We start from the raw sequence: 26149 nt of genomic DNA on the forward strand, positions 1-26149 counted from the left end.
AATTGATTGGAAAACTACTACTGAAAAAAATTAGAGTGAAATATAGAAAAAACATTTCAAACACAGAACCTCTCTCTCTCTCTCTCTCTCTCTCTCTCTCTCCTGGTACACAGACACACACGTTCCCTCTTTCCTGTCACCATTATCCTGTTGTTGCCAAAGTCAAAGGTCACAGGTCCCTTTCTCTCATCAACTTCCTGTCTGTTTCCCATTTCCTTTTTTTTTTTGAGAAAAGACCCCTACCTAAATTAAATAAAATATGCTATGAATAAAACATGCTGTGGTAAGCAAAATGTCTGCGCTAGGATAGTCAGTAGTTAGTGTCCCCAGTGCCCCTCTAAGATGTGCAGAAAGATGCAATGTGACCATCTGTAGCTCTGTCACTGGGGGGGGAATAATGAAGTACAGCTCTTCTGCCTGTCAAACGCTGAAATAACTGAACCAAAGTATTATACAGTATCTTGTTATCATTACACTGTATATGTAAAATGTTCTGCCTCCGGGTGTACAAATATCTGCATTAGCCTGTTGCAGTTCAAATCCAGAAAATAGCAAGATTTCTAATTACTGTTCTAATGCACCGCTGTACCTGCAGCTTCAAATCATCTCAGTTCCAATCATCCAGCTACACAGGAACATCCCAAGCATTCAATCAAAACCCACAGCGCTCAAATGAGTCCAATCAGACCCCAAAACGAACGCTATAACGCCGTAATAAACGTGTACACTATTTACTTCATACCGTAATAGTTCTACTCTCTCTCTCTCTCTCTCTCTCTCTCTCTCTCTCAGGATATAGGTGTTGTCCAGAAAGGGGGGGAAGGAAATTCTGTCACTAAGAACAATGGGCCTGTTTCTCTATCTATAGGCACAGATCAGGAGAGAAAGAACGAAACGAGGGAGCCAGAGAAAGCAAAAGCAAGACTTATTAGAAGTGTTGGGAAATGTGTTGAAAAGAAAAGAAAAGTAAAGAAATGTTAGGAGAACCAGAAGATTGATTTGCCCTGGAGAGAAAACGGGATCAAGCACCGTGAGGCCATCCCCCCCCCCCCAAAAAAAATGGACTTATCAACTTTCATTTCTTTGAAATAAGGACATAAAACCTGGTTCAAAACTCAAAAGGATATATTTGAATATATTCGCTTGGTCTAGCAAAATTATCAGGACAACAGCAGCGTTGAAGGAGAATTAACCAGATTTAATACAAACGTGTCGCAGTAGGTGAGTCAGACTGAAAGTCATTTGCTGGTGAGAGGAAACGTTTACTCTATACTTCATATTAAAACTGTTTGAAATGTCATTCGCATTTTCGTATGATTTCCACTGTCCATTAAAAAAAAAATAAAATCGGTTCATTAGAAGTTAGATTCTATATAAGGATTTGTTTCTCGACTCAAGTGCGAAGCGTTTCTGGAATATGAGTAGCAGTTAATGCTGATGTTTGAGAAGTTCTCCATATAAAGGCTTGATGGCAAGATAAATGATAAATAAAAGTGTTCAGGGCTTCAACCAGTCTGGAAATGTCGATGTTATGTTTACTTTTATAATCTTGCCATGTTCTAATGCTTCGAATAAGTATTATATTCAGGGCTTGAGTACAATATTAATACTAGTAACACTATGTCGGTTCCTTGTTGTGGACTGATTCTTCTTTGGCCTACGAGGACTTTTGCTTAGTTCAAGAGCAACAAAGCCAAACTGCCTGCCTTGGTTTTAACTTGCAGACAAGAATACAAAATAAATCATTTTCCCCAAAGCCCTAAGTATTTTCTGGATTCTTCACTAGCTCGACATTAATATTCTCTGAGGTTTTGCTTCAAGCTGAACAAAGCAGGAAAAACATTCGACCTTGCATGTTCTGATTACTCGAAAGGATATTTCAGGATTTCCTGTCGCCTATTGACTGATGTCATACACTGCCAATAACTCAGACCCTGTAAGCTGATTTGGCTGAGTACAATAGAGCAAAAGATTAATGACAAGCAAAAAGGAAAAATTCCTAATGATATTAAGCTCTTAAAAGATGACTCATGTTATGAGCTCAGTGAATTCTTTTGTTGTGTGTGTGTGTGTGGGGGGGGGGGGGGTTTCATTCATTTTCATGTCTTCATCTTGATCCTCATCTGCTCTATCTGTCTTGCTTAACCCTTCCAGTTCAAAATATATCATTTTATATTTTGCTGTTTTCTCTTCATCCAACCTCCAAGATGGAGGAGGCAGGTAGTCCTCGTTTCGGGAAGCTCCATTTCCCCGTGGGCCTGTGGATAAATTCTCCACGGAAACACTTTGCCAAGCTGGGAGCACGTTGGCCAAGTGCAGCATCAGTCAAGTCAGTGTTCTGGATTTAATGGAAAAAACCTGCACTCTTGTAGTATTATTTATTTGTAATGCATACGTCTTTTGTCTGTGATGAAATGCAATGAACCACAATGGACAGTAATTTTTTTTTCTCCACTCCAGCACCAGTACTCAGGCTCACCAAACAGTGGGGGTCTAAGAGTCATTACACTAAACCCTTACTGGGTTCTTCTTCTTCTTCTTCTTTTTTTTCCAAAACCCTGAATAGAAACTCCCAAGCTGTTGAGCTGTTAATTAAATTGTGGTCCCAATCAGGCAGCATTTTCAAACTCCCCGATAAACATGCCTGTTTTTGTTTCCAAATGATACACACACTGTAGTTATAGAAGGAATAGATGAATCTTTCTAAATGTTACTGCATGTCTAGATTATAAACAGTGTTTTTGTTGCATAATTTGTGAATCATGAGGGAGAAGTTGTGATTGTGGTTTTGATATAAGGTTTCTGGAGTGGAAAAAAAACCAAGAATACACTAAACGCTCATACTTTGTTGAATATGTGTGTTTTTAGTCCATTTTAAAGCAATTACATTCCCACATTATATTCACTTCCTCAGATCTACGACTAGCTCAGATGCGGCCTCTGTGCACGAGGCCCCGCCCCCAGCATCTCCCACTGCTCACTCTTTCTCTAGCCCCTCTGTTGCTCCACCCTCGCCTTCGCCTAACCCTGCCTTCCTTCGTCCTCGGCCAGCCAATCAGCAGTCTCGTGCCAAGCGTCTATCCCACCTCTTCTTGAGAGGGCGGTCCAACAGTGATCGTGACCGTGCCATTGGAGATCGTGAAAGGGAAGTGTGGGCTCACTCAGCCACTCCATCACTGCATCACTACCTGCCCCCTGCATCATCTTCTGCCCCAGGACTAGTGAAGATTTATGGTGATGCTCTCTCAAGCGGAGCTAACTACCGTAGCCTGCTGGCTAACATCCACTCTACGGCACGACAGCTTATCCAGCAAGTCATCACCAGATACACTGAGAGAGAGAGGGACAGCGAGAGTGATGACATTGGTAAGTGTGCCAGACATCACTTCCTGTTGTGGACCAGTGGAGGATTATGGGTATTTTAGGTCCATGCTTTTCAAATCTATCCCTTTCACACCTCAAAAGTCAGGTTCTTATCCCACTGTAATGTAATTGTTTCAAAATAGTTGCTTGCTTGGAAGAAGTGCAACCGCATTACAGCTTCAAGGAGGAACCAGTCCCATAATCGTTATGATTAGATATTATCATTGTTGGCACATGTCCCCCAAAATTGACCTAATTACTGAGAGCACATCGGTAAAATTGAGTCAATTTAGCTCAACTACAATTTTATTCGGTCTTCTACCTGCCTATGATGATGTCACTTCCTTACAAATGTTTCAATTTCCTGTGCACCTGCCCAGCTCTGCAGAAGCATTCTCCAGAAGACTTCCTGTTGTGTGATGTCATTGGAAAGCCCATTCAGCAAGCAGATGGAGTTGTACAATGGCAGACTGAATGTCGTAGAGGTGTAGCACCATGGGAATGTCCCTTGCTGCTAGTGGACATGTGGAGGCCCAAGGAGGGCTTTGAACGTCGATTTGAGATCCAGCGGCGAGATGAGTATGAGAGGGAAGAGAGAGAAAAAGAGAAGGAGAGGGAGAGGGATGGCGAGAACTACCAAGGTGAGGAAGTGATTGTTTTGGAATTAATCTACAAAGCAATGATAAGTAGGTATGCTATGTAAGACATTTTAAAACGTGACGTAGCTGTAGAGCTCTAACACAGAGACCTTTGACAGATGTTCTTTAAGAAAAACATCTGTTTTTTATCAACTTATGCAGCACAGAGGGGGAGCACCTTTAAAGTCTTTATGAATAAGTACCTATATATATTACATTACATCTCTATGCACAAACCCAAATATTGATATGGAACTCTGTTTGTACAACAAGCTTTCCACTGCAATTGAGTCTTTCTCTTTTTATATAGTTTACATAAGCCAAAAATCTTGTAAAACAAGAAACAAAGGAAAACGAAATGTTGCATACTGTTTTAATGGCAGTGCGCTGGAGACGGAGCCGCATGGCCTCAGGGGGTGGTTTTGATGAGGAGCGAGGTCATCGAGGGCGCAATACTGAACTCAGAAGGAGCATAAGTGACATGAACCTCACTCTGAGACGCCGCCAGGGCAACCAGGCCAACAACGACTCCAGACGCAGTGGCAATGCAACAACTAGTGGTGGAGCACAGGACAGGAAGAACATTGTGAGCATGATTGCAACAGAGCCAGGACAGGTGAGAGTTAAGTAGGGACAGAGAGGAGGAAGAAGACCCTGTGTTTAAAGTCATTAAAATTCTGGAAAGCTGCTTTGCGACAATGTCTATTGTTAAAAGCGCTATACAAATAAACTTGACTTGACTTGAAATACCAAAGCATCAGGTACGAGAGTACAGGTGGAACCGGGATGCTGGGGGTTTAAACAACACAAACCAGTCCACCTACCATTATATATCCAGCTACCAGTGTTTGCATTGGGATTGGGGTCCTGTGGCATCATGGGAGAGGCTGATCAGTATTACAGATAGGCAATACCACAGATATATATATATATATATATATATATATATATATATATATATATATATATATATATATACACACACACACGTGTGTGTGTGTGTGTCTTGCAAAAGTATTCATCCCCCTTGGTGTTTGTCCTGTTTTACTGCATTAATGGATTTTTTTTTTTTTTTTTGGGGGGGGGGAGTAGCACCATTTGATTTACATACAGTAACATGCCTACCACTTTAAAGTTGTAAATGTTTTGTGTGTGTGTGTGTGTGTGTGTGTGTGTGTGTGTGTGTGTGTGTGTGTGTGAGACACAAACAATAATTAAGATGAAAAAACAGAAATGTGGAGAGTGCATAGGTATTCATCCCCCAAAGTCAATCCTTTGTAGATCCACCTTTTGCTGCAATTACAGCTGCAAGTCTCTTGGGGTATTTAGCTGACCACATCTAGCCACTGGGATTTTTGCCCATTCCTCAAGGCAAAACTGCTCCAACTCTTTCAAGTTAGATGGGTTGCGTTGGTGTCCAGCAATCTTCAAGTTATGCCACAGATTCTCAATTGGATTGAGGTCTGGCTTTGACTAGGCCATTCCAAGACATTTAAATGTTTCCCTTTAAACCACTCCAGTGTAGCTTTAGCAGTATGTTTAGGGTCAGGGCCGCTGACAGCTTTGGCTGGGCCCGGGACAAAATGCTCTGAATGGGTCCCCCCTAACAAACCCCCCCCCGGGCCAACCCACACACACATCCTTTAACCGAACGCCATTAAATGTATTCCGTTACGCCCCAAGCCTGCATGCGACAGCCCCCGCAATGCCTTCCTAAACTCGTGGATAGTCTACTATAATCACGCGATTGGGGTGCTCTTGAAGGAGCAGCGATGGATGGGGGATTTCGGGCAGGGCTGGGGGCGAACATAGTATACTGTGCGTGCGTACTGTCCAGTGTGAAAAGCAGAGAACACCACACCGCTCGAGAAACGGCGGGATATGATTGCGGGCTAATGTGAATATTCTTAGCTTCAATCAGATATATGAGAAACAATGTTATTAAGCCGTTGTGGTTATGAAATGATTCAATGCCCTGTGCGTTTGATATGGTGTTCAGTGTGACTTGCTCTCCCCTCGTTTGTAACATGAATTGCGTGCCGCGCGTGCCTTGGTTGGGGTTACTTTACGGGGCTGGAAAAAGTTGGCTGTGTCTTACCTGTAGGGTGACCACCGACATGAGTCTGTAAGTTAGGACACTTGTGTCCAAAAGTGAGGACAAAGGCCCTAAAGTTAGGACACCGTCGCGTTACGGGGGGGAGGGGGGGGGGGGGGGGTAAGAAAAACTTATTAAAAAAAACGTATGAAGTCAATATATATTTATTAACTTGGAACACCTATCAAAAAGAGAAATGTGGAAAATGATGGTCAAGACCATGTCAACAAGAAACAAAACATCACTGTAAAGTCACTGTAAAGAGTTGTGTCCATATATAGACACTGAAAAAACAGTCTTTGCCATGCCATAGGCCAACATATTTATTCACTTGAAAATAACTATCAAAAAGAAAAAAAAAAAGAAAAATCGAAAAATGAGTCAAGAAACATGTAGGCCTACTGTCATTTAGCCTACTATACTGGCCTTGGCTTATCCACAGGAACTAAACTAAAAACAAAACATTGTTGTGTTCATTTATGCTCATCCAAAAAAATATCAAAAAGAAAAATATGAAAAATGACAGTCAACCATGTCATTTACATTTGGCCTATAACCCTGGCAATACATTTGGCATTCTCTCTGTGGCGGTCTGTGTCCGCGTGTCTGTCTATCGCACCTTTACCTCTCCCACATCAATGTCAATGCGACAGAGCTTGCAGAAGGCGAAGTGTTCTCCTTTTTGGCTCTTGCCGACAAAACGATGCTCTAAGCACCAAGCATTTTTAAAGGATGTCTTTCGTTTCGGCATGAGTATTGTTCAACAGCATGCGTGCCAACATTCATAGGTTTTTCCGTAGAAACATTCGCACTGCACGCGCAGCTCGGAGGAGCAAAAATCAGTCAATCGCGTGAGCGCAGCTTTTGAATGACAGCAGCTTCCAGACAATCAGAGGCTGCAGAGGCTCCATCAGCTGTGCACGCAGCGCGAATGTTTGTATACGAGAAATCCCTGTAGGCTATCTTTGCCTGTATGTCATCGCAGAATAGCAAGTGTAAATAATGGGCGGGGATTTGTGACGATTGATGCAACGGTGGCGGCTGAGGGTCCGAAATGAGGACAAAATGTAAAAAGTGAGGACGCATGACAGACTTCTGGACAGACAGCTTTAAAACCGGACTGTCCGGACGAAATCCGGACGAATGGTCACCCTACACCTGGCTCAGCTGCCCCACTGCCTTTGCTAGTACCTGCTGCATCATCTCATTATCTCTAGCCGCTTTATCCTTCTACAGGGTCGCAGGCAAGCTGGAGCCTATCCCAGCTGACTACGGGCGAAAGGCGGGGTACACCCTGGACACGTCACCAGGTCATCACAGGGCTGACACATAGACACAGACAACCATTCACACTCACATTCACACCTACGGTCAATTTAGAGTCACCAGTTAACCTAACCTGCATGTCTTTGGACTGTGGGGGAAACCGGAGCACCCAGAGGAAACCCACGCGGACACGGGGAGAACATGCAAACTCCACACAGAAAGGCCCTCGCCGGCCCCGGGGCTCGAACCCAGGACCTTCTTGCTGTGAGGCGACAGCGCTAACCACTACACCACCGTGCCGCCCACTGCATCATCTGAATCTTTTTAAAAATATTTATGCAGTGAGCCCCTGAGTCTCTTGGTTTCTTCCTCTCTTTTTCTCTTTTCTTTTCTGTGCTCCTGACTTGTGCATGCTGGCAAATGGCACGCACGCTGATTGTCGAAGCGCTATGATCGAACGATGTCGGTTTTTTCCCCTTAATCAAAGAGTCAGACCAAACCATTTTTGCATTAGGGGTGGTAGGGGGTTCTTGACGCCTTTTTCAAAGACAATAAAGGCAAAAGATCTAGAAATCATTTATTGAATGCAAATATAGCACATTTCTCCCCCAAATCAACACATTTTGAAATGAAATAAAATAATCGCAACTTCATGAGAGCCCAGTTCTAGGCCCTCCCCATTCCTGGGCCCGGGACAACATACCCGTTTGTCCCCCCCTGTCGGCGGGCCTGTTTAGGGTCATTGTCCTGCTAGAATGCGAACTTTCGTCCCAGTCTCAAACCTCTGGCTGACTCAAACAGGTTTTCCTCCAGAATTGCCCTGTATTTAGTGCCATCCATCTTTCCTTCAGTTTTGACCAGCTTTCCTGTCCCTGCAGATGAAAAATATCCCCACAGCATGATGCTGCCACCACCATGCTTCACTGTAGGAATGGTGTTCTCAGGGTGTTGGGTTTGCGCCACACATGGCATTTCCCATGATGGCCAAAAAGTTCACTTTCAGTCTCATCTGACCAGAGAATCTTCTTCCATGTGTTTGGGGAATCTGCCACATGCTGCTGGGCAAACTCCAAATGTGTTTTCTTATTTTTTTTCTTGAAGCAATTTTTTTCTGGCCACTCTTCCATAAACCCCTGCTCTGTGGAGTGTATGGCTTAAAGTGGTCCAATGGACAGATACTCCCATCTCCACTGTGGATCTTTGCAGCTCCTTCAGTGTTATCTTTGGTGTCTTTGTTGCATCTCTGATTAATGCCCTCCTTGCCTGGTCTGTGAGTTTTGGTGGGCAGCCTTCTCTTGTCAAGTTTGTAGTGGTGCCATATTCTTTCCATTTTGCTATAATGGATTTAATGGTGCTCTGTGGGATATTCAAAGTTTAGGATATTTTTTATAACCCAGCCCTGATCTATACTTCTTCACAACTTTGTCTCTGACCTGTTTGGAGGCTCCTTGGTTTTCATGTTGCTTGCTTAGTAGTGTTGCAGAGTCAGGGTCCTTCCAGAACAGGTTGATTTATACAGACATCATGTGACAGATCATGTGATACTTTGATTGCACACAGGTGGATCTTAATCAACTAATTATGTGACTTACGAAGTGAACTGGTTGAACCAGCTTTTATTTAAGGCCAATTTATGCTGACAACGCAGTCCTCGCAGATGGCGTCGCAGATGGCATCTGCGTAGCCCCCCCTTCGCAGACGCTCTGCGCGCACCTCCCAAAAATTGTGACCACCGCAGAAGCCTCGCAGACAGCGTCGCAGACAAGAGGGCTCTGATTGGTCCACTCTACATCCGCTGTACACACACTTCCGCTTCCCTACTTTCCCGGTTTGTTTTGTTTTCACGACCGCCATTTTTAAAAACACGAGCGAAGATGGAGCAGCACGAAGAGCGGTTGATCGAGGAAGTGAGGAAGTACGTACATCTGCACAACTCCAGTTCTAGTCATTATAAGTAACCGGAGGATAAACACACCACTAACCACACCCACCAACTACTCCTAGTGATTTCGCGACTTCGCGCCCCCTTGCGTTGTAGCGGTGAATAACATCACGCACGCCTATTACTCCCCGCTCAGCGATAAATTACAACTGTCTGCGAAAAGCTATCTGTGAAAGCCTTGCCGCAAGAGCATGCAGAGGCCCTTAGGGGTTTCATACGAAAGGGGGTGAATACTTATGCACACTCCAGATTTCTTTTTTTTTCATCTTAATTATTGCTTGTATGACAATAAAACAACAATTTTCATCTTTAAAGTGGTAGGCATGTTGTGTAACTCAAATGGTGTTAACCCTCCAAAAATCCATTTTAATTCCAGCTTGTAATGCAACAAAACAGGACAAACACCAGGGGGGATGAATACTTATATAAATATATACAGTGCTGTGCAAAAGTCTTAGGCACATGTAAAGAAATGCTGTAGACCAAAAATGGCTTAAACATAATGAAATGAAATGTTTCAACATTAAAAAAAAATACTATAAGCAGCAGTAAGCCATAATAAATTAAACAAAGTCAATATTTGGTGTGAGACGACCCTTTGCTTTGAAAAAAAAATAGTAGTCTGAGGTCCAGTGAGTGCAGTTTGATAAGGAAATGAGCTGTAGGTTTTACTGAGCATCTTACAGAACCAGCCACAGTTCTTCTGGACTCTTTGACTGTCACACTTGCTTCTTAATTTTGCACCAAAACCCAGCAGCCTTCATTATGTTTTCTTTTTTAATCTGAAAAGTGCTCTCTTATGTAATATGCTGTTCAGATACAAACTTTTTTTTCTGTAATATTTAATTTTGTGCTGGAAAACGAACGTTTGGACTTTAAAATGTTTTTGTACTGACTTGATAATGTAGAAGTCATAAAATAGAAATCTATAACAAAGTTAGTATGAAAAAAATAGGGGGCCCAAGACTTTTGCACAGTACCATAGATAGATAGATAGATAGATAGATAGATAGATAGATAGATAGATAGATAGATAGATAGATAGATAGAGTGAGTAACTGAGCAGGGCTTTCGTGTTTTGATTAAAAAACAGCTCACAGTATCAATATTCTTTCACTAATATAGCGTTTTAAAAAGAAATGTCAAGATTGAAAGTATCAGTTCACTAAATTCATCAGTCTGCCTATTGCTAGTCAGTAAATGGACCCAGCATTTTGTTTGTTTGTTTGTTTGTTTGTTTTAAACTTACCATCAGTACTGTGCCTGATTCACTTCTACCAGCTTCACAACTGGTAGAAGGTCCATATCACTACTATACCCATAACGATCCACTACACAAATAATATCTGGTCAGTGGTGGCTATAATACACTGATAGACATAGAGTGTATTGGATACAGTGAAGGTGAGAAACTGTCTATAGCAATAGAAAAACTACAGTCAGTAACTGTATACCTGTAAAGTTCACCTATACTGTATGTAGACGTTCATTAATGGTTGTAAGTATGAGGTAAGTGTTCCTGAATGTATACTGTACAGAAACATGTACTAGTTACAATCAATATTTAATATGCTGCATTGTGAGGTATAGACAATTTCTGTTTTATTTAGTCTTCTCTTCCTCATTAGTTTTTCTCACCTTGAATCACTGCTGAAAATTTGGATTTCCAGTTTTCAAGCTTTCAAGTTTCTAAGATGTCACTGGCAACCTCTGTCTATTATAAATGTATTTTTGCATCAATGTTTTCTTTGTTTGTAATATATTTAACAGTTATTCCACAAAATCAAGTCGTATATGAGCTATCTGACGAGGTGCGTAGCGCCATGTCGGCTCTAAGCCATGTACGATGAGATTGAGTGGAATAACTGTTTTATTCTATCCACATTCACTGGATTTTGAGAAACAGAGCATTTTTATTTATTTTTTGCAAATTCGGTAAATAAAAACTTTATACAAAATGTCCGACACAATCATTTCCGCTTAGAATGTAAACAAACTGGCGAAATGGCAGTAGCAATTTGTGAAAAATGCTATAATAATTCTTGAAAAATAAAAAATAAAAAAAATATGTTCTTACCATCAAGTACCTTCATTCTGTATTTTGTTGCTTTTTTGGTATTTTTTAGGGTTTTGTTTTTGAGTAGAGTTTTAATTTCATCCTTGGTTGGTTCAGCAACACACTCCGCCATTTTGTTTTTCTCTACTCATGGTTTATGTACTGATATCCTAGTAGCAGAGTAGCCAAACAGAGCACGCGATTGCTCATATCCAGTGAATGTGGATAGAATAATGTAATATATACAAAATAGTTTGTAACTGATTCAGATTAATTTTGCATCAGTTCACCCCTGTACTGGATGTGGAATATTTGAATAAGCAGCATCTGTCTTATGCCAAAGGTTACTGGATCGCAGGTTGTGGGTAAGGCAGACAGAAACTCACGAACAGTTGAAGATGAGAAAGATGCCTGTGACCTGGAAGTGATGTCCCAGAGCCTGATCCTCCCACCTACGGACCGTCCTTACTTCCTGTTGCTACAGGGCTATGACCAAAGCAAGGCTAGACATGCAGCACAACCCTATCACACTGCTTGCCCTGACATCATACCTGCATCACTATTATCACAGCATACCATCTCTTCTTTCATACCTTTTGGATATGGCATTGAACACACAACACAAAACAGCTAAACAGAGGCTTGCAATGCCCACATGGGCCACACAATAGCTCTATAAACCCACTGTGTCAACATATGGCCTCACTATACAATGACCTCACACAAGACCACTTTGTTGAAAACTGTAACCCACTTCATTCCTTATCAGATCTGCCTTTCTGATCAACTTAAGTTTGAAGATTGGGCCGATAGTCATTATCAACCACACTAAAAATGGCAATGATATTTTCCCCTTGATCTCTCTCTCTCTCTTTCACCTCCTTTCTTTCTCTTTCTGACTCTGGTTTTCCATCTCATTCAATCAGGACTTTGTTTTGTACATCATGGCGGGCCACACGCACGTCTTCGGGCGGAAGCCGACATTCCGCGAGAGGGAGAAAGACAGAGAACGGGAGCGGAAAGGGAAGAGGCCTCTTAGAGTGGACACTTTCCTTTCAGCTCCTGACCTGCTTGTCCGTCACCTTCTCGTCAGGAGGGACTCAGCTGTCCCTGAACAACCCCGCGGTCAAGGTATTTCAGCTGTCCCAGACCACAAACTCAATTAAATGTCAGGAAAAGGCTGAATAAATGACAAACAGTGTATAAGGAATAATTATTATAAAGTATGTGGACACCTGACCATTGAACAACACATGACAAAACCATGGGCATTAATGTGGACTTGGTTCCCCCTTTACCGCTATAACAGTCTTCACTCTTCTGGGTAGGCTTTCCACTAGATTTGTTGGAATTTATGCTCTTTCAGCCACAAGCACACAAGAGATCAGGCACTGATGTTGGACTAGAAGGTCTGGTATGAAGTTGCTGGTCCCGTTCATCTCAAAGATGTTTAGTTGGGTTGAGTTCAGGCCAAGTGCTTCCACACCAGCCTTAGTCAACCATCTTTATTGGTGTCAATTTGTGCACGTTGGACAGACAGCACCAGGAGTGATGCGGATGTTAAACCAGTCTGTTGTGGTGAAGAGAGAGCTGAGCCAAAAGGCAAAGCTCTCAATTTACTGGTCCATCTACGTTCCCACTCTCACCTATGGTCACAAGCTGTGGGTAGTGACTGAAAGAATGAGATCACGGATACAAGCAGTTGAAATGAGTTTTCTCCGCAGGGTGGCTGGGATCTCCCTTAGAAACAGGGTGAGAAGCTTGGTCATTCGGGAGAGACTCAGAGTAGAATCGCTGCTCCTCCACATCAAAAGGAGTCAGTTGAGGTGGTTCAGGCTCCTTGTTAGGATGCCCCCTGGACACCTCCCAGGAGAGGTTCTCTGGGCATGCCCCACTGGAAGGAGACCCCAGGGCAGACCCAGGACATGCTGGAGAGATTACATCTCTCGGCTGGCCTAGCAACACCTTGGTATTCCCACGGAAGAGCTGGTGGAGATGGCCGGGGAGAGGGAAGTTTGGGCTGCTCTGCTTAGGTTGCTACCCCTGTAACCCGGACCCAGATAAGCGGCAGAAAATGGATGGATGCACATAGGCATTGTTATGCTAAAACAGGTTTGAGCTTCTTAGGTCACGTGAAGGGAAATTTTTAATGCAAAGACATTTGGCAATTGTATGTTTCCAACTTTGTATCAACACTTTGGGAAGGCCCATGTATGGGTGTTACTGTCAGGTTTGTACATACCTTTGCCCATATAATGTCTGTACATCTGTAATAGCATTATGTATGACAGTGAATTGCATGTAACAGAGTGATATACATATATGTATAAATGTGTCACCCAGTCAGATGTTTTGCAACTGTCTCATCAGCTGGAAACCAGCAGCACAACCACCAGACAATTTACTGGACAAAATGATATACATTTGTAAAACTGGGCAGCACGGTGGTGTAGTGGTTAGCATTGTCACCTCACAGCAAAAAGGTTCTGGGTTCGAGCCCAGTGGCCAATGGGGGCCTTTCTGTATGGAGTTTGCATGTTCTCCCCGTGTCCGCGTGGGTTTCCTCCGGGTGCTCCGGTTTCCCCCACAGTCCAAAGACATGCAGATTAGGTTAACTGGTGGCTCTAAATTGACCGTAGGTGTGAGTGTGAATGGTTGTTTGTCTCTATGTGTCAGCCCTACCATGATCTAGCGACTTGTCCAGGATGTATCTTGCCTCTCGCCCATAGTCAGCTGGGATAGGCTCCAGCTTGCCCGTAACGCTGCACAGGATAAGCACTTATGGATAATGGATGGATGTTTGATGAGAGATATCTTTAGAGGTTTTAATTGTCCATTGTCTTCTCTACCGCTTGTAATTTCTGACCTCTTAAAACTACAAAAAAAAACTGCAGTTATAAATTGAAGCACACCTCTCTTCATCTTTAACAGTTACAAATATACAGCACACTTTTCATTGAATGCATTAAAAAAGTCCAGTTCATGACTTTCTTTTTATGCTTCCATAAAACACAATCTGGAGCCACCCTGATTCAATGACTCGAGCCCAGCTGTGTTGCTAGAGACACTGAGTCCATCACAATTTTGTGATTTGTCTTCTGAATAACTGATAAGGTTGAATTAGATGTGTTAGACCAAAGAAACCACCAAACTGTGTTGGACTCTGGTGAACCAGGAGTGCAGCTGTGCACTTCTGGCTGAGTAAAATCTCAGTTCACAGCCATTCGTTTACATTTTTTGAACTCATGATCCATAAAACTGCTCCCTATTGTTCCCACAGCTCTGCTACGCCCATTCAGAGGAGGAGCTGTCAGTCATAATGGAGTTATCCTGTACAGAGAGGCGGTCCTTAAGCCTGGAGATCTCATAGGACTTGGCGGCCACTTCGTATTCCTGTACCGTGACCCCAGAGTGACCCCCGCCCCGCCCTTAGCACTGGCTTTACCCTTGCAGGCCGACGGGACGATTTCCTTTGGCCCTGGAAACATGATGGACAGGCAGGAAGCTCTCAGGAAATATCTGGGATCCACTGAGGCAGTGCTTAAATTTCAGGCAAATCATGCAGATATCCTCTTACAGGTACAATAACTGGTATACATGCTACTATTAGTTATAGCTTGAGTTTAGTTTCTTCATATAAACGCAGTTTGGAATGATTGTCGATAAATATTTCAACAAATGAGTTTGATACATGGAAATACTACAAGAGTATACATGTAGGTTTTGTCCATTAGTTATTAATATTCAGAAGATTATTATGAATGTAATTCAATATTACAATAGGTCAAAATAGCAGCTACAAAATGATTCTTGTGATTCTACCCAGAGTCCTTCATCTTTACATAACTGCAGTATTACAGCAACAGCTACTTACCAACCAAGTTAATAATAAGTTATCTTTCTCTGTATTTCACATTCTGTTTCTATTTCAGGAAATTATCTCAAAGAATTCGACTCCGGATTCAGGTGGTGGACCCTTAGCACCAGCTTATCTGCTGTCACTCATGATTGACCATGCCTCCAAACATCTGGATCCTGCACTAACACCACAGCTGCTGTTAAAGGCAGCCAATCAGATAAAGGCGATTGTGTGGGTGAGAATAAACAATCTACTATCATTTTTAAAAAGAATCAAGCGCTTTAATTCTTATCTATTTGTTTTTTTTTTAAATTTCATAAATGTTTCACAAATGCCATATAAGGAATAAAACAACTTCTTAGCATGCTGTTATAGGAAAATAATCAATGATTGTTTGGTATGATATCATTATCACACTAAAGTTGATTAAATTTGATAATTTTCAAGTGAGATTTTTATAACAGCATGTCCAGAAGCATTTGATTCCTACAGTCGTATAAGCTTTTATTTATTAAGGAATAAAACGCTGCATATTTATCCATTTATAGTTAGGTTTAATGTTGTGCAATGTCCAACAAAAAAGTTAGTTCCTTCTATCGCTTAAAGCCACACCTATAAATAGTCGTTCCTTCATCACCCTCTTTTTTTCTGTGTCTTGATGTTAATAATACAAAAGAAGCAGCTTGTCAAGTTACTATGATTGCAGAGCCGTATGTCCTAAAGATTTTTCCGTTTAAGAAACTTAAAGTTACACCTTTACCTCTCACTGTTACAAGGCACTGACACTGGAGACTCCTTCCAAAAATGCAAAATAAATGTCTCCTCCAGATCAACAATTACACTGTTTTTTTTTTTTTTAAATTCTGCTCATGTGGAGTTGTTACTATAGAAATACTAATATATCAGAATGCACATAATAAAACCTGTCATTTAGTGTCGGAGTCATGCCATTCTAGAATATTAATCAACCCTTTCTGTCCAATCAGAACTGAGGATTCAGCAGCACTATGCTACAAATAGACTTTTTTAACCCTTGGTCTGTGTCCTATTCATGTTTGCATTGTTAGTCTACCGTTCTGTTAAGATCACACATAAAGATGTGTAGAGTGAAGAGAAGACATGATATAACCAAAACAAAATTGCAGCAAATAGGATTTAGTGACAACAGGGTGTGTGTTCATGCGTGCGTGCCTATGTGTGCTGTGAAGAACTGGGGCTGGAGCAGGCTGTGGTTTGAGGAGCCACAGCTGCACACACACATGGGCTTTCACTGGTATTTCGCTAGAGTTTGTAAACAGAGGTTGACTGATGTCATTTCCACCCATTTGGAAAATGTGCTGTCATTGTCCGGACACATTGGCCAAACACACCCGCCCAAGCATTTATCCCAGTCTGCTCTAATCTTCTCTCTCTCTCTGCATTTCATTATCCATGTTTCAGGAGAACATTCAAGAGTTTGGAGACAAACATCCCACACAAAAGTAAGACTTGACTTCTGACTTCTGAATTTAACATGGTGGATGTGAATTGCTTGACATGCCATCCTGTTTATCACAGCCTCATCCATTTGGCCCACTTAGCCTCCTGAACTCCAAGAAACAGTGAATGCTTCCACACTTCCACTCCTCACACTCCTTATAATGGCATGTTAACTGAATCATTTTGCATTAAGCTGGATAATAAACCTTAGTATAGAAATATAAATGTAAAGAAGATATGCTGATTGGAGGATAAATTTGGCTAAGCGAAAACCACCAGCTTCATCAAAACCTGGAGAAGCCTGGAGTTCCCATATAAAAAGCACTGTAATTATGACTTATTTGCTACAGGTGTAATTGTGAAAAAAACAACGAGACTGTCAATGATGGCACAGCTCACTCCAGCCCAGTCTAGTCAAGAAGGAAAGACCTAAAGTGGGCCACCTTGCACAATAAATGTTACAAGCTATATACACTATATACAAGCTATATCGTCGTCGTCAGCTGTCCATCGCTAGTGATGATGACTGCTTCATTAGGATGCGCAGAAACGCAGATAGGCCGCGAGGCCCGCACCAGAGCGACAGAGTTGCCCACAGTGGTGACACGAACAGCTCGACCAAGCCGCCATAGAATGTCTGGCCTTGTGAGCTCTTGCATACTATTCTCCTCTCCGAACGAAGTGCCTTGCATAGTAAAGTAAGACAATGTCGTGCCCCTATCATGTTGTCTTTCTGGATCTCCAGACCTGATGCCAAGCGGTGCAAAAAAGTGCCACAGACCTGATAGATATAGAATTTGCCCTGCAGTGACAACTGACTTACTGAGTGATGCCATCTCTTGGCCATCTGAGTGGTTCTTCCTCATGCCATTGATCCTGTTGGGTTCATCTGCCACATTGTACCAAAAAGCGCCCTGCTGCCAGCGCCTTATTGGTGATGTAATATTTAACCCGTAGCTGGAACTTAGGCAGGTGCTACCACTCCGGGTCTGAGTGGACCTGGGAGCAATGGTGATTAAGGGGTAACTCCACTTTCTCCAATACTCAAGTCCTCCCAGACCTGAGACTCACCACCAGTTGCAGTTTAAAGTCATACCCAGGACTCACACAAGCTATATACAGTGGTGCTTGAAAGTTTGTGAACCCTTTAGAATTTTCTCTATTTCTGCATAAATATGACCTAAAACATCATCAGATTTTCACACACGTCCTAAAAGTAGATAAAGAGAACCCAGTTAAACAAATGAGACAAAAATATTAAACTTGGTCATTTATTTATTGAGGAAAATGATCCAATATTACATATCTGTGAGTGGCAAAAGTATATGAACATCTAGCATTAGCAGTTGATTTGAAGGTGAAATTAGAGTCAGGTGTTTTCAATCAATGGGATGACAATCAGGTGTGAGTGGGCACCCCATTTTATTTAAAGAACAGGGATCTATCAAAGTCTGAGCTTCACAACACATGTTTATGGAAGTGTATCATGGCATGAACAAAGGAGATTTCTGAGGACCTCAGAAAAAGCATTGTTGATGCTCATCAGGCTGGAAAAGGTTACAAAACCATCTCTAAAGAGTTTGGACTCCACCAATCCACAGTCAGACAGATTGTGTACAAATGGAGGAAATTCAAGACCATTGTTGCCCTCTCCAGGAGTGGTCGACCAACAAAGACCACGCGAAGAGCAAGGCGTGTAATAGTCGGCGAGATCACAAAGGACCCCAGGGTAACTTCTAAGCAACTGAAGGCCTCTCTCACACTGACTAATGTTAATGTTCATGAGTCCACCATCAGGAGAACACTGAAGAACAATGGTGTGCATGGCAGGGTTGCAAGGAGAAAGACACTGCTCTCCAAAAAGAACATTGCTGGTCGTCTGCAGTTTGCTAAAGATCACGTGGACAAGCCAGAAGGCTATTGGAAAAATGTTTTGTGGATGGATGAGACCAAAATAGAACTTTTTGGTTTAAATGAGAAGCATTATGTTTGGAGAAAGGAAAACACTGCATTCCAGCATAAGAACCTTATCCCATCTGTGAAACATGGTGGTGGTAGTGTCATGGTTTGGGCCTGTTTTGCTGCATCTGGGCTAGGACAGCTTGCCATCATTGATGGAACAATGAATTCTGAATTATCCCAGCAAATTCTAAAGGAAAATGTCAGGACATCTGTCCATGAACTGAATCTCAAGAGAAGGTGGGTCATGCAGCAAGACAACGACCCTAAGCACACAAGTTGTTCTATCAAAGAATGGTTAAAGAAGAATAAAGTTAATGTTTTGGAATGGCCAAGTCAAAGTCTTGATCTTAATCCAATCGAAATGTTGTGGAAGGACCTGAAGCGAGCAGTTCATGTGAGGAAACCCACCAACATCCCAGAGTTGAAGCTGTTCTGCACGGAGGAATGGGCTAAAATTCCTCCAAGCTGGTGTGCAGGACTGATCAACAGTTACCGGAAATGTTTAGTTGCAGTTATTGCTGCACAAGGGAGTCACACCAGATACTGAAAGCAAAGGTTCACATACTTTTGCCACTCACAGATATGTAATATTGGATCATTTTCCTCAATAAATAAATGACCAAGTATAATATTTTTGTCTCATTTGTTTAATTGGGTTCTCTTTATCTACTTTTAGGGCTTGTGTGAAAATCTGATGTTGTTTTAGGTCATATTTATGCAGAAATGTAGAAAATTCTAAAGGGTTCACAAACTTTCAAGCACCACTGTACAAGCTATACATAGAAGTTATATACACCCTAGGAATACCTACCTATTTGCCAGAAAGAATCCAAACTGGCAAGGAATTGACCGAGAAGAAGCGATTTTTTGTTGAACTGCTCATTAAGGCTTAATTAGTCCATAACTTCATTAAGAATTGTAATTAAGCAAATCTGGGTAGAAGTTATATGCACCCTAGGTATCCCTACCTTCATGCCAAAAAGAATCAAAACTGGTGAAGAACTGAGGGAGAAGAAGCGATTTGTGTGGAAACTGCTCGTTAGGGCTTAATTACTTCGTATTTTCATTAAGTGCAATTATGCAAACTTGGGTAGAAGTTATATGCAACCTAGGTACCCCTACCTTCCTGCCAAAAAGAATAAAAATTGGTGAATTAAGAGAGAAGAAGCAATTTTATTGAAATGTGGATGACGCTGGACGGATTATGGACAACACATGATGGCATAAGCTATACTGTAATTTGTAGTGTGCTGGTGGGTTACGTATCCAACCGAGTTACATGTAGATTGTATTGAAGGCCGTAACCAGGATCAAACTTTTAATGAGGACCGCGTCATATACCATAATGCTAAATGTGCTCTACTCAAAATGCTTCCATTCCTCCATAAATGGCTCTGACCCAAATTAGTCTAAGTTTATTGAATTTACAATTGTTTCTCTCCGTCTTTTTCTTTGTGCATGTACTCATCACCCTTTTTCTCTTGCATCCCATAAATGATGACTGAAAAAGCATACAAAAATGCCATGTACCCTACAGCTAATGCATGGTACATCAGCTAACATTACTGCAATCAGCAAGCTGATTTGGCTAGCAGTATTACCCAGTGCCCTTATAAACACTCATATTTATTTATATCATGGCATGACATCATCATTGGTTGAGCAAACTCGGATAAACTCGACCCATCCAACGCCATCCATCACGATCCATCATCATTGCTGGGAGATTGGTTGGTTGGCTGGCACCCAGTGTCTGAACAGAGTTGATCAATATACGTTGTTGTGGGACGACCCACATGAAGATGGCCATTTCGGGGGGTCCAAAGAAGCAATTCACTAGCAAGTTCTTGTTTAGCTCTAAAGCAATACCCTGCGAATCGCAATCAGCGCTCTCTCAGAGTCTCTGATATAGGGGGTAAATATCCATAGAGCTGCGCTTTGGTGGGGTGGCATAAACTCAGCCATTAATATCAGGCACTATATAGACAAAAGTATGTGTACACCAGAACATCACACCCATATGTGCTTATTGAACATCCCATTCTAGATTTAGTCTTTCTTTGCTGGTATAATAATCTCCACTCTTCTAGAAAGGCTTTCTCCTCAATTTTGGAACATGACTGTGGGGATTTGAGTGTATTCAGCCACAAGAGCATTACTGAGGTCAGGCAGTGATGTCAGGTAAAAAGGCCTGGTGTAGTCAGTGTTCCAGTTCATCCCAAAGGAGTTCAGTGGGGTTGAGATCAGGGTTCTGTGTGCACTCAAAAAAAAAAAAACATTGGATTTACTTAACCGAGTTATGGCAACCGGTCCCACAAAACTGTGTTAATTTAGATGTATTGAATACAGTTATGTTGAGTTTTTCAACACATAACTGTATTCAATACATCTAAATTAACACAGTTTCATTGGACCGGTTGCCATAACCCGGTTAAGTAAATCCAATGTTTTATTTTTTTGAGTGTGGTTCACTTGAGCTCCTCTCCAACCTTGGTAAACTATGTCTTCATGGAGCGTGCTTTGTGCACAGATGCATTGTCATGCTGGAACAGGTTTGGGTTCCAGTGAAGGAAAATTTGTAATGCAACAGCATACAAAGACATTCTATACAATTGTGTGCTTTCAACTTTGCGGCAATAGTTTGAGGAAGAACCACATACATATGAGTGTGATGGTTAGGTATTCACAAACTTTTGGCCATAGAGTGTAGCTGTGTTAGATGTGTGTTGTCTCTCAACAAGAAGTTATAGTCTGGTAGCGTAGTATAGCTAAACACAGTGGATGATTAAGTCCATACACAAACCTAAAGTGTCCTACTCAGCTCAGCTCCTCAGGTCAGTTGAGAACCAATCATCACTGCTGGTTCAGTAGTCTTGGAAGACTTTTTTTTTTTTTTTGCCATTCTGACACCACATTATTAGATGTCACTGTTATATTACTGAATTTGATGACTGGAGGCTCGATGAGCGGTAAAAAAAAAAAAGAAAGAAAGCCTTCTGAAACTTCAGAGGCTTGGACCTGTGTGTCCTCATAGCTAGTTGCAGCACTGATCATATTGCAACTTCACATCCCATCACTGTTTGTCTGGATGCTTGAGCAAAGCCCTTAAACCTCCATTGTTCACCGTTGCGTACGTCAAATCTAAATCATTTTTGGATAAAATCGCCTGCCGATTAATTCAATGAAAAGAGATTTGGGATCAAGTCCACTGCTGTTCATTCACAGAATAGATAAATGTGTTTTGTGTTTTTAATGGAGGTTACAAGTGTGCGGTGTGTGTGTGTGCATGTGCGTGTAGCTCTCCAGAGTCCGAGGCTGACCTTCTTCCTCCTAGCGTGCAGAAACTCTCCTCTGACCTCCGACCTCTCATTTTTTGGATGTCCAATGCCACCGAGCTTCTCAACTTCTTCCAGGTCAAAGTAGAGGCCATGGAGAAGGAATGGGAGTTTGAGGGTGAGGAAATTAAAAATAAATAAATCAAAGCAACTTGTATCTCATTACATTACAGGCATTTAGCAGACACTCATCCAGAGCGACATACAACATACCCAGAGCAGCCTGGGGTTAGGTGCCTTGTTTAAGGGCACTTCAGCCGTTCTTGCTGGTCTGGGGAATCAAACCAGCAACCTTTTGGTCTCAAAGCTACTTCTCTAACCATTAGGCCATGGCTTCCTCAGTGGATAAATTTAACAGATAAATTTACTTTCTCAAAGTAAAAAAATAAATAAAACATAATAAAATAAATAAATGCAGCGTACTATGTGGTAAAATAAAACTGTTATGTCTCTATAGGCTTGAATCATTGTCTCCACATCACATTTGCTCATGCTGCTGTTTATGTTCAACACAGTAGTCAAAACAGACATGCACTTTATATTCTCTTCTATCTAATTATTTGCAGCTGTAAAACAAACACCACTGTGCTGGAACTACTTGCATATGGAAATAATCGACTATCTAGTGTGCTGAATTGCTGCTCATTTTTCTATTGTGTGGAAGGCATGGAACTACACACCATGGCCTCATCTGACCTTCTTCCTTTCTCATATGCTTTTATAAACGTATCTCTGATTAGTAAATACAGCCTCATGGATTTATTCCAATTTTCATATCCGTAAGCTCTGTCGCCTCCTCCCATTTAGCTCCAGGTGACCCCGTTCTGTCAGCTGACATGGACACTTGCTCGGACGCACTGGCGCAGCTGGATGATGTCATCATGCACACTTTCCAGCAGTGTGTGTATCACCTGACAAAGGTAAGAGGCAGGTAATGTGGTTGCATAGTGCCTTGAGATATTAACAGTGTGACTGACGGCTCAGTGCAAATAAAATAAAAATTAAGTCGTCTTCATCTCTTCGACGTCCTCTTCTTCCATCAGACCTTATACTCCCTCCTCCCCACGCTACTGGACACCAACCCTTTCTCCAGTGAAGAGAAAGAGAAGGATATGGCTGGAATGAGGGATGGAGATAGTCACAGTGTTGCAGGAGAAGGGGGTGAGGAAAGTGATGTATCTAATCTACCCCCCACTGTAGCAGGGCTGGTGGAAGTGTATCGCTGTTCCTTGCAGTTGACACGCGAGGCCTGCCTCTCTCCCCCTCTCACCTCCCAGACCTTCGGCTACCTGTTCTTCTTCACCAACACCTCGCTCCTTAACACCCTGCTTGAGAGAGGTAGCATTGCTTTATTATTTTGTATTTGTTCAGTACTGAGAAGTCAACATCAAATAAGTGAAAAGTTAGTATAAGCTAGGAGAGAGAGAGAAAGAGAAAGAGTAGAGATTCAGCCAGCCAGCAAAACTGCATTTCGTGAACACAGCTTAAAGGAACAGTCCACCGTACTTCCATAATGAAATATGCTCTTATCTGAATTGAGACGAGCTGCTCCGTACCTCTCCGAGCTTTGTGCGACCTCCCAGTCAGTCAGACGCAGTCAGACGCGCTGTCACTCCTGTTAGCAATGTAGCTAGGCTCAGTATGGCCAATGGTATTTTTTGGGGCTGTAGTTAGATGCAGCCAAACTCTTCCACATTTTTCCTGTTTACATAGGTTTATATGACCAGTGACATGAAACAAGTTCAGTTACACAAATTGAAACGTAGCGATTTTCTATGCTATGGAAAGTCCGCACTATAATGACAGGCGTACTAACACCTTCTGCGCGCTTCGACAGCGCATTGATACGGAGCTCAGATATCAATGCACTGTCGAAGCGCGCAGAAGGTGTTAGTACGCCTATCATTATAGTGCGGACTTTCCATAGCATAGAAAATCGCTACGTTTCAATTTGTGTAACTGAACTTTTTTCATATCACTGGTCATATAAACCTATGTAAACAGGAAAAACGTGGAAGAGTTTGGCTGCATCTAACTACAGCCCCAAAAAATACCATTGGCCATGCTGAGCCTAGCTACATTGCTAACAGGAGTGACAGCGCGTCTGACTGCGTCTGACTGACTGGGAGGTCGCGCAAAGCTCGGAGAGGTACGGAGCAGCTCGTCTCAATTCAGATAAGAGCATATTTCATTATGGAAGTACGGTGGACTGTTCCTTTAAAGTCAAACATAAAACAGAAATGTGTATTGTGCGTACTGCTGTTCTTAACTTGATTGTGTTCTCTCTGCTGTTTCAGACAGTTTGTTTTCCTGGTCACGTGCAGTGCAGATTCGCACTAATCTGGACCTGGTTCTAGACTGGCTACAGGGGGCAGGATTAGGAGATATCGCCTCAGAGTTCCTCAAAAAGCTCTCAAACACTGTCAACTTCCTGTGCATTCCTAAAACCCGCCTTATTCAGGTAAAAGTCTAAGAGCAAAAATGATTAATTTAACACACACTACCTTGATTTTCACTGTGATAAATGATATCATATGGATAATTGCAATGTACTACAGAACTTTCTCGAAAGGTCATATCCGTATCCATATCCTGAAGAAATATGGAATGAACCCAAATTGAAGCTATCTTTCAACATTTATCTAATGTCTTATAAAAGATACAGAGCCAAAAGCCGAGCCCTTACAAAGCCCATGGCACTTACAAAACACTCTATGCAGAAGTTTAGGAATACGTTCAAAGCCATGTCTCAAGATGTCCTCTTTTTTAACATCATTGTCTGTCTTATCAGTCATCTTGGGCCAGCCTACAGGAAGAACATACCTTATTAAGTCCTGCACAGCTTCACCACCTTCTGACTCATTATAAGCTAGGACCAGCCAGAGCTCCGCCTTCCTGTTGGGCTCCACCCCCAGGCACTGAACTCGGAGGCGGTGAGTAGCTAATTCTGCTCAGCAAATGTTACATTACGCGGCATTTAACAGATGCTCTTATCCAGAACAACATACAACAAGTGCTTGAAGTATATAAACTTTAAGTTTTTGGGGGTGTTTTGTTTGTTTTTCCTAAATCTAGATATTTTTGAGAGTTTCCTAGACCATCCACCTCTGATCCTACCCAATGAAACCCCAAGCCTGGACCTTACTCAGCCAATCCCGAACCCTGAGCTCCAAAAGGAAGTGACACGTCTGCGGACTTTCTTGTGGGGTCTGGATCAGGACGAACCTCCAGCCAATCAGAGAACTAGGTTGTAGTAGGAGAATACAGAATCTCTGGGATAAACAATATTTAAATTTACACAAAAGACACACCAAAGTCTTGGCCAATAAAGCACATCTGTAAGACTGCAATACATATCACTTTTTCTCTATGCAAGTACAAATTGCTTTTGAGAGTTTTTCATAGAGTATTTCTAAATGACATGGGCGATAATCCTTTAAATCTCTTAGGAAGGATTTAAATGGTGCAAAAGACACTTTTTTCAAAATGGCCCAACATTATTGTTTTAATCAAACTTTGCTCCATTAGGGTCTTTCACTGTATAACTTGTGCATCATGTTACATATCCACAGTAAGTTGTATAATCATTGCCTGGTTGCAGTGGTTACTTTACATTTTGGTTTTTGAAATATTTTGTTGATATTCACTCTTTTTACTTTTTAGGACTGTAAAACATCATTATTGGTGACACCTAGACCAGATCTACACTAACGCGCTCTAACACTAAGGGTTATATAATAAATTCTCACATCATAGTATATATGTGACATATTTTACCCCATTGTAAATCACACCATGTGATGTTTGTGTTTTTCCTCTGTATAAACAAATTTTAGTGAACAGCTACAGTACACTGAGCAAGATACCCGACATCCTTTCTTTATGGCGTAAGATTTTTTACCCTTGTTTAGAGTGGAGTGCCCCGATCATCCCCTCCAGGTCCCATCACTGCTCTATAAAATTTGTGCTTCAGAGTTATCCGTGATCTCACCCGCCCTGACAACATGTTACACTCCCGACCCATCTCCAACATCTGCTTCTCACTTTAATACACTGACCTCATCGTACACTGACAAGGTTCACCTAGATGCATGAAATATTTTATCCATGTGTTGTATGTTCACATATTGCCAATAAAAATGATTATCATGAGA

The 26149-nt window shown here is 41.9% G+C and overlaps 1 protein-coding gene across 2 annotated transcripts; it reads left to right on the forward strand.

Moving 5' to 3' along the window:
• Positions 1–875: 875 nt before the first annotated feature.
• On the forward strand, positions 876–26149 carry rasip1 (Ras interacting protein 1). 2 transcript variants are annotated; one of them, XM_060921649.1, is made up of 16 exons: positions 876–1248; positions 2208–2329; positions 2915–3366; positions 3744–4004; positions 4385–4617; positions 11704–11862; positions 12287–12491; positions 14641–14939; positions 15293–15454; positions 16660–16700; positions 21959–22113; positions 22803–22915; positions 23039–23333; positions 24293–24456; positions 24787–24928; positions 25071–26149. In XM_060921649.1, exons 2-16 carry the CDS (start codon positions 2208–2210, stop codon positions 25247–25249), a joined length of 2982 nt encoding a protein of 993 aa, XP_060777632.1. In that variant the 5' UTR covers positions 876–1248; the 3' UTR covers positions 25250–26149. The 2 variants fall into 2 exon arrangements, with proteins under 2 accessions (XP_060777632.1, XP_060777633.1); XM_060921650.1 differs by having other exon boundaries at positions 876–1221.

The sequence above is a fragment of the Neoarius graeffei genome, chromosome 5 (genome assembly GCF_027579695.1).
Source record: "Neoarius graeffei isolate fNeoGra1 chromosome 5, fNeoGra1.pri, whole genome shotgun sequence".
In the NCBI taxonomy this organism is placed as follows: domain Eukaryota; kingdom Metazoa; phylum Chordata; class Actinopteri; order Siluriformes; family Ariidae; genus Neoarius; species Neoarius graeffei.

Excerpts from the sequence above, each read along its gene's own strand:
- rasip1 (XM_060921649.1), top strand. The coding sequence starts at position 2,208 with ATGGAGGAGGCAGGTAGTCCTCGTTTCGGGAAGCTCCATTTCCCCGTG. Across the intron at positions 12,492-14,640 it reads TGAACAACCCCGCGGTCAAG|CTCTGCTACGCCCATTCAGA; the intron begins GTATTTCAGCTG and ends TTGTTCCCACAG. Across the intron at positions 15,455-16,659 it reads AGATAAAGGCGATTGTGTGG|GAGAACATTCAAGAGTTTGG; the intron begins GTGAGAATAAAC and ends TCCATGTTTCAG.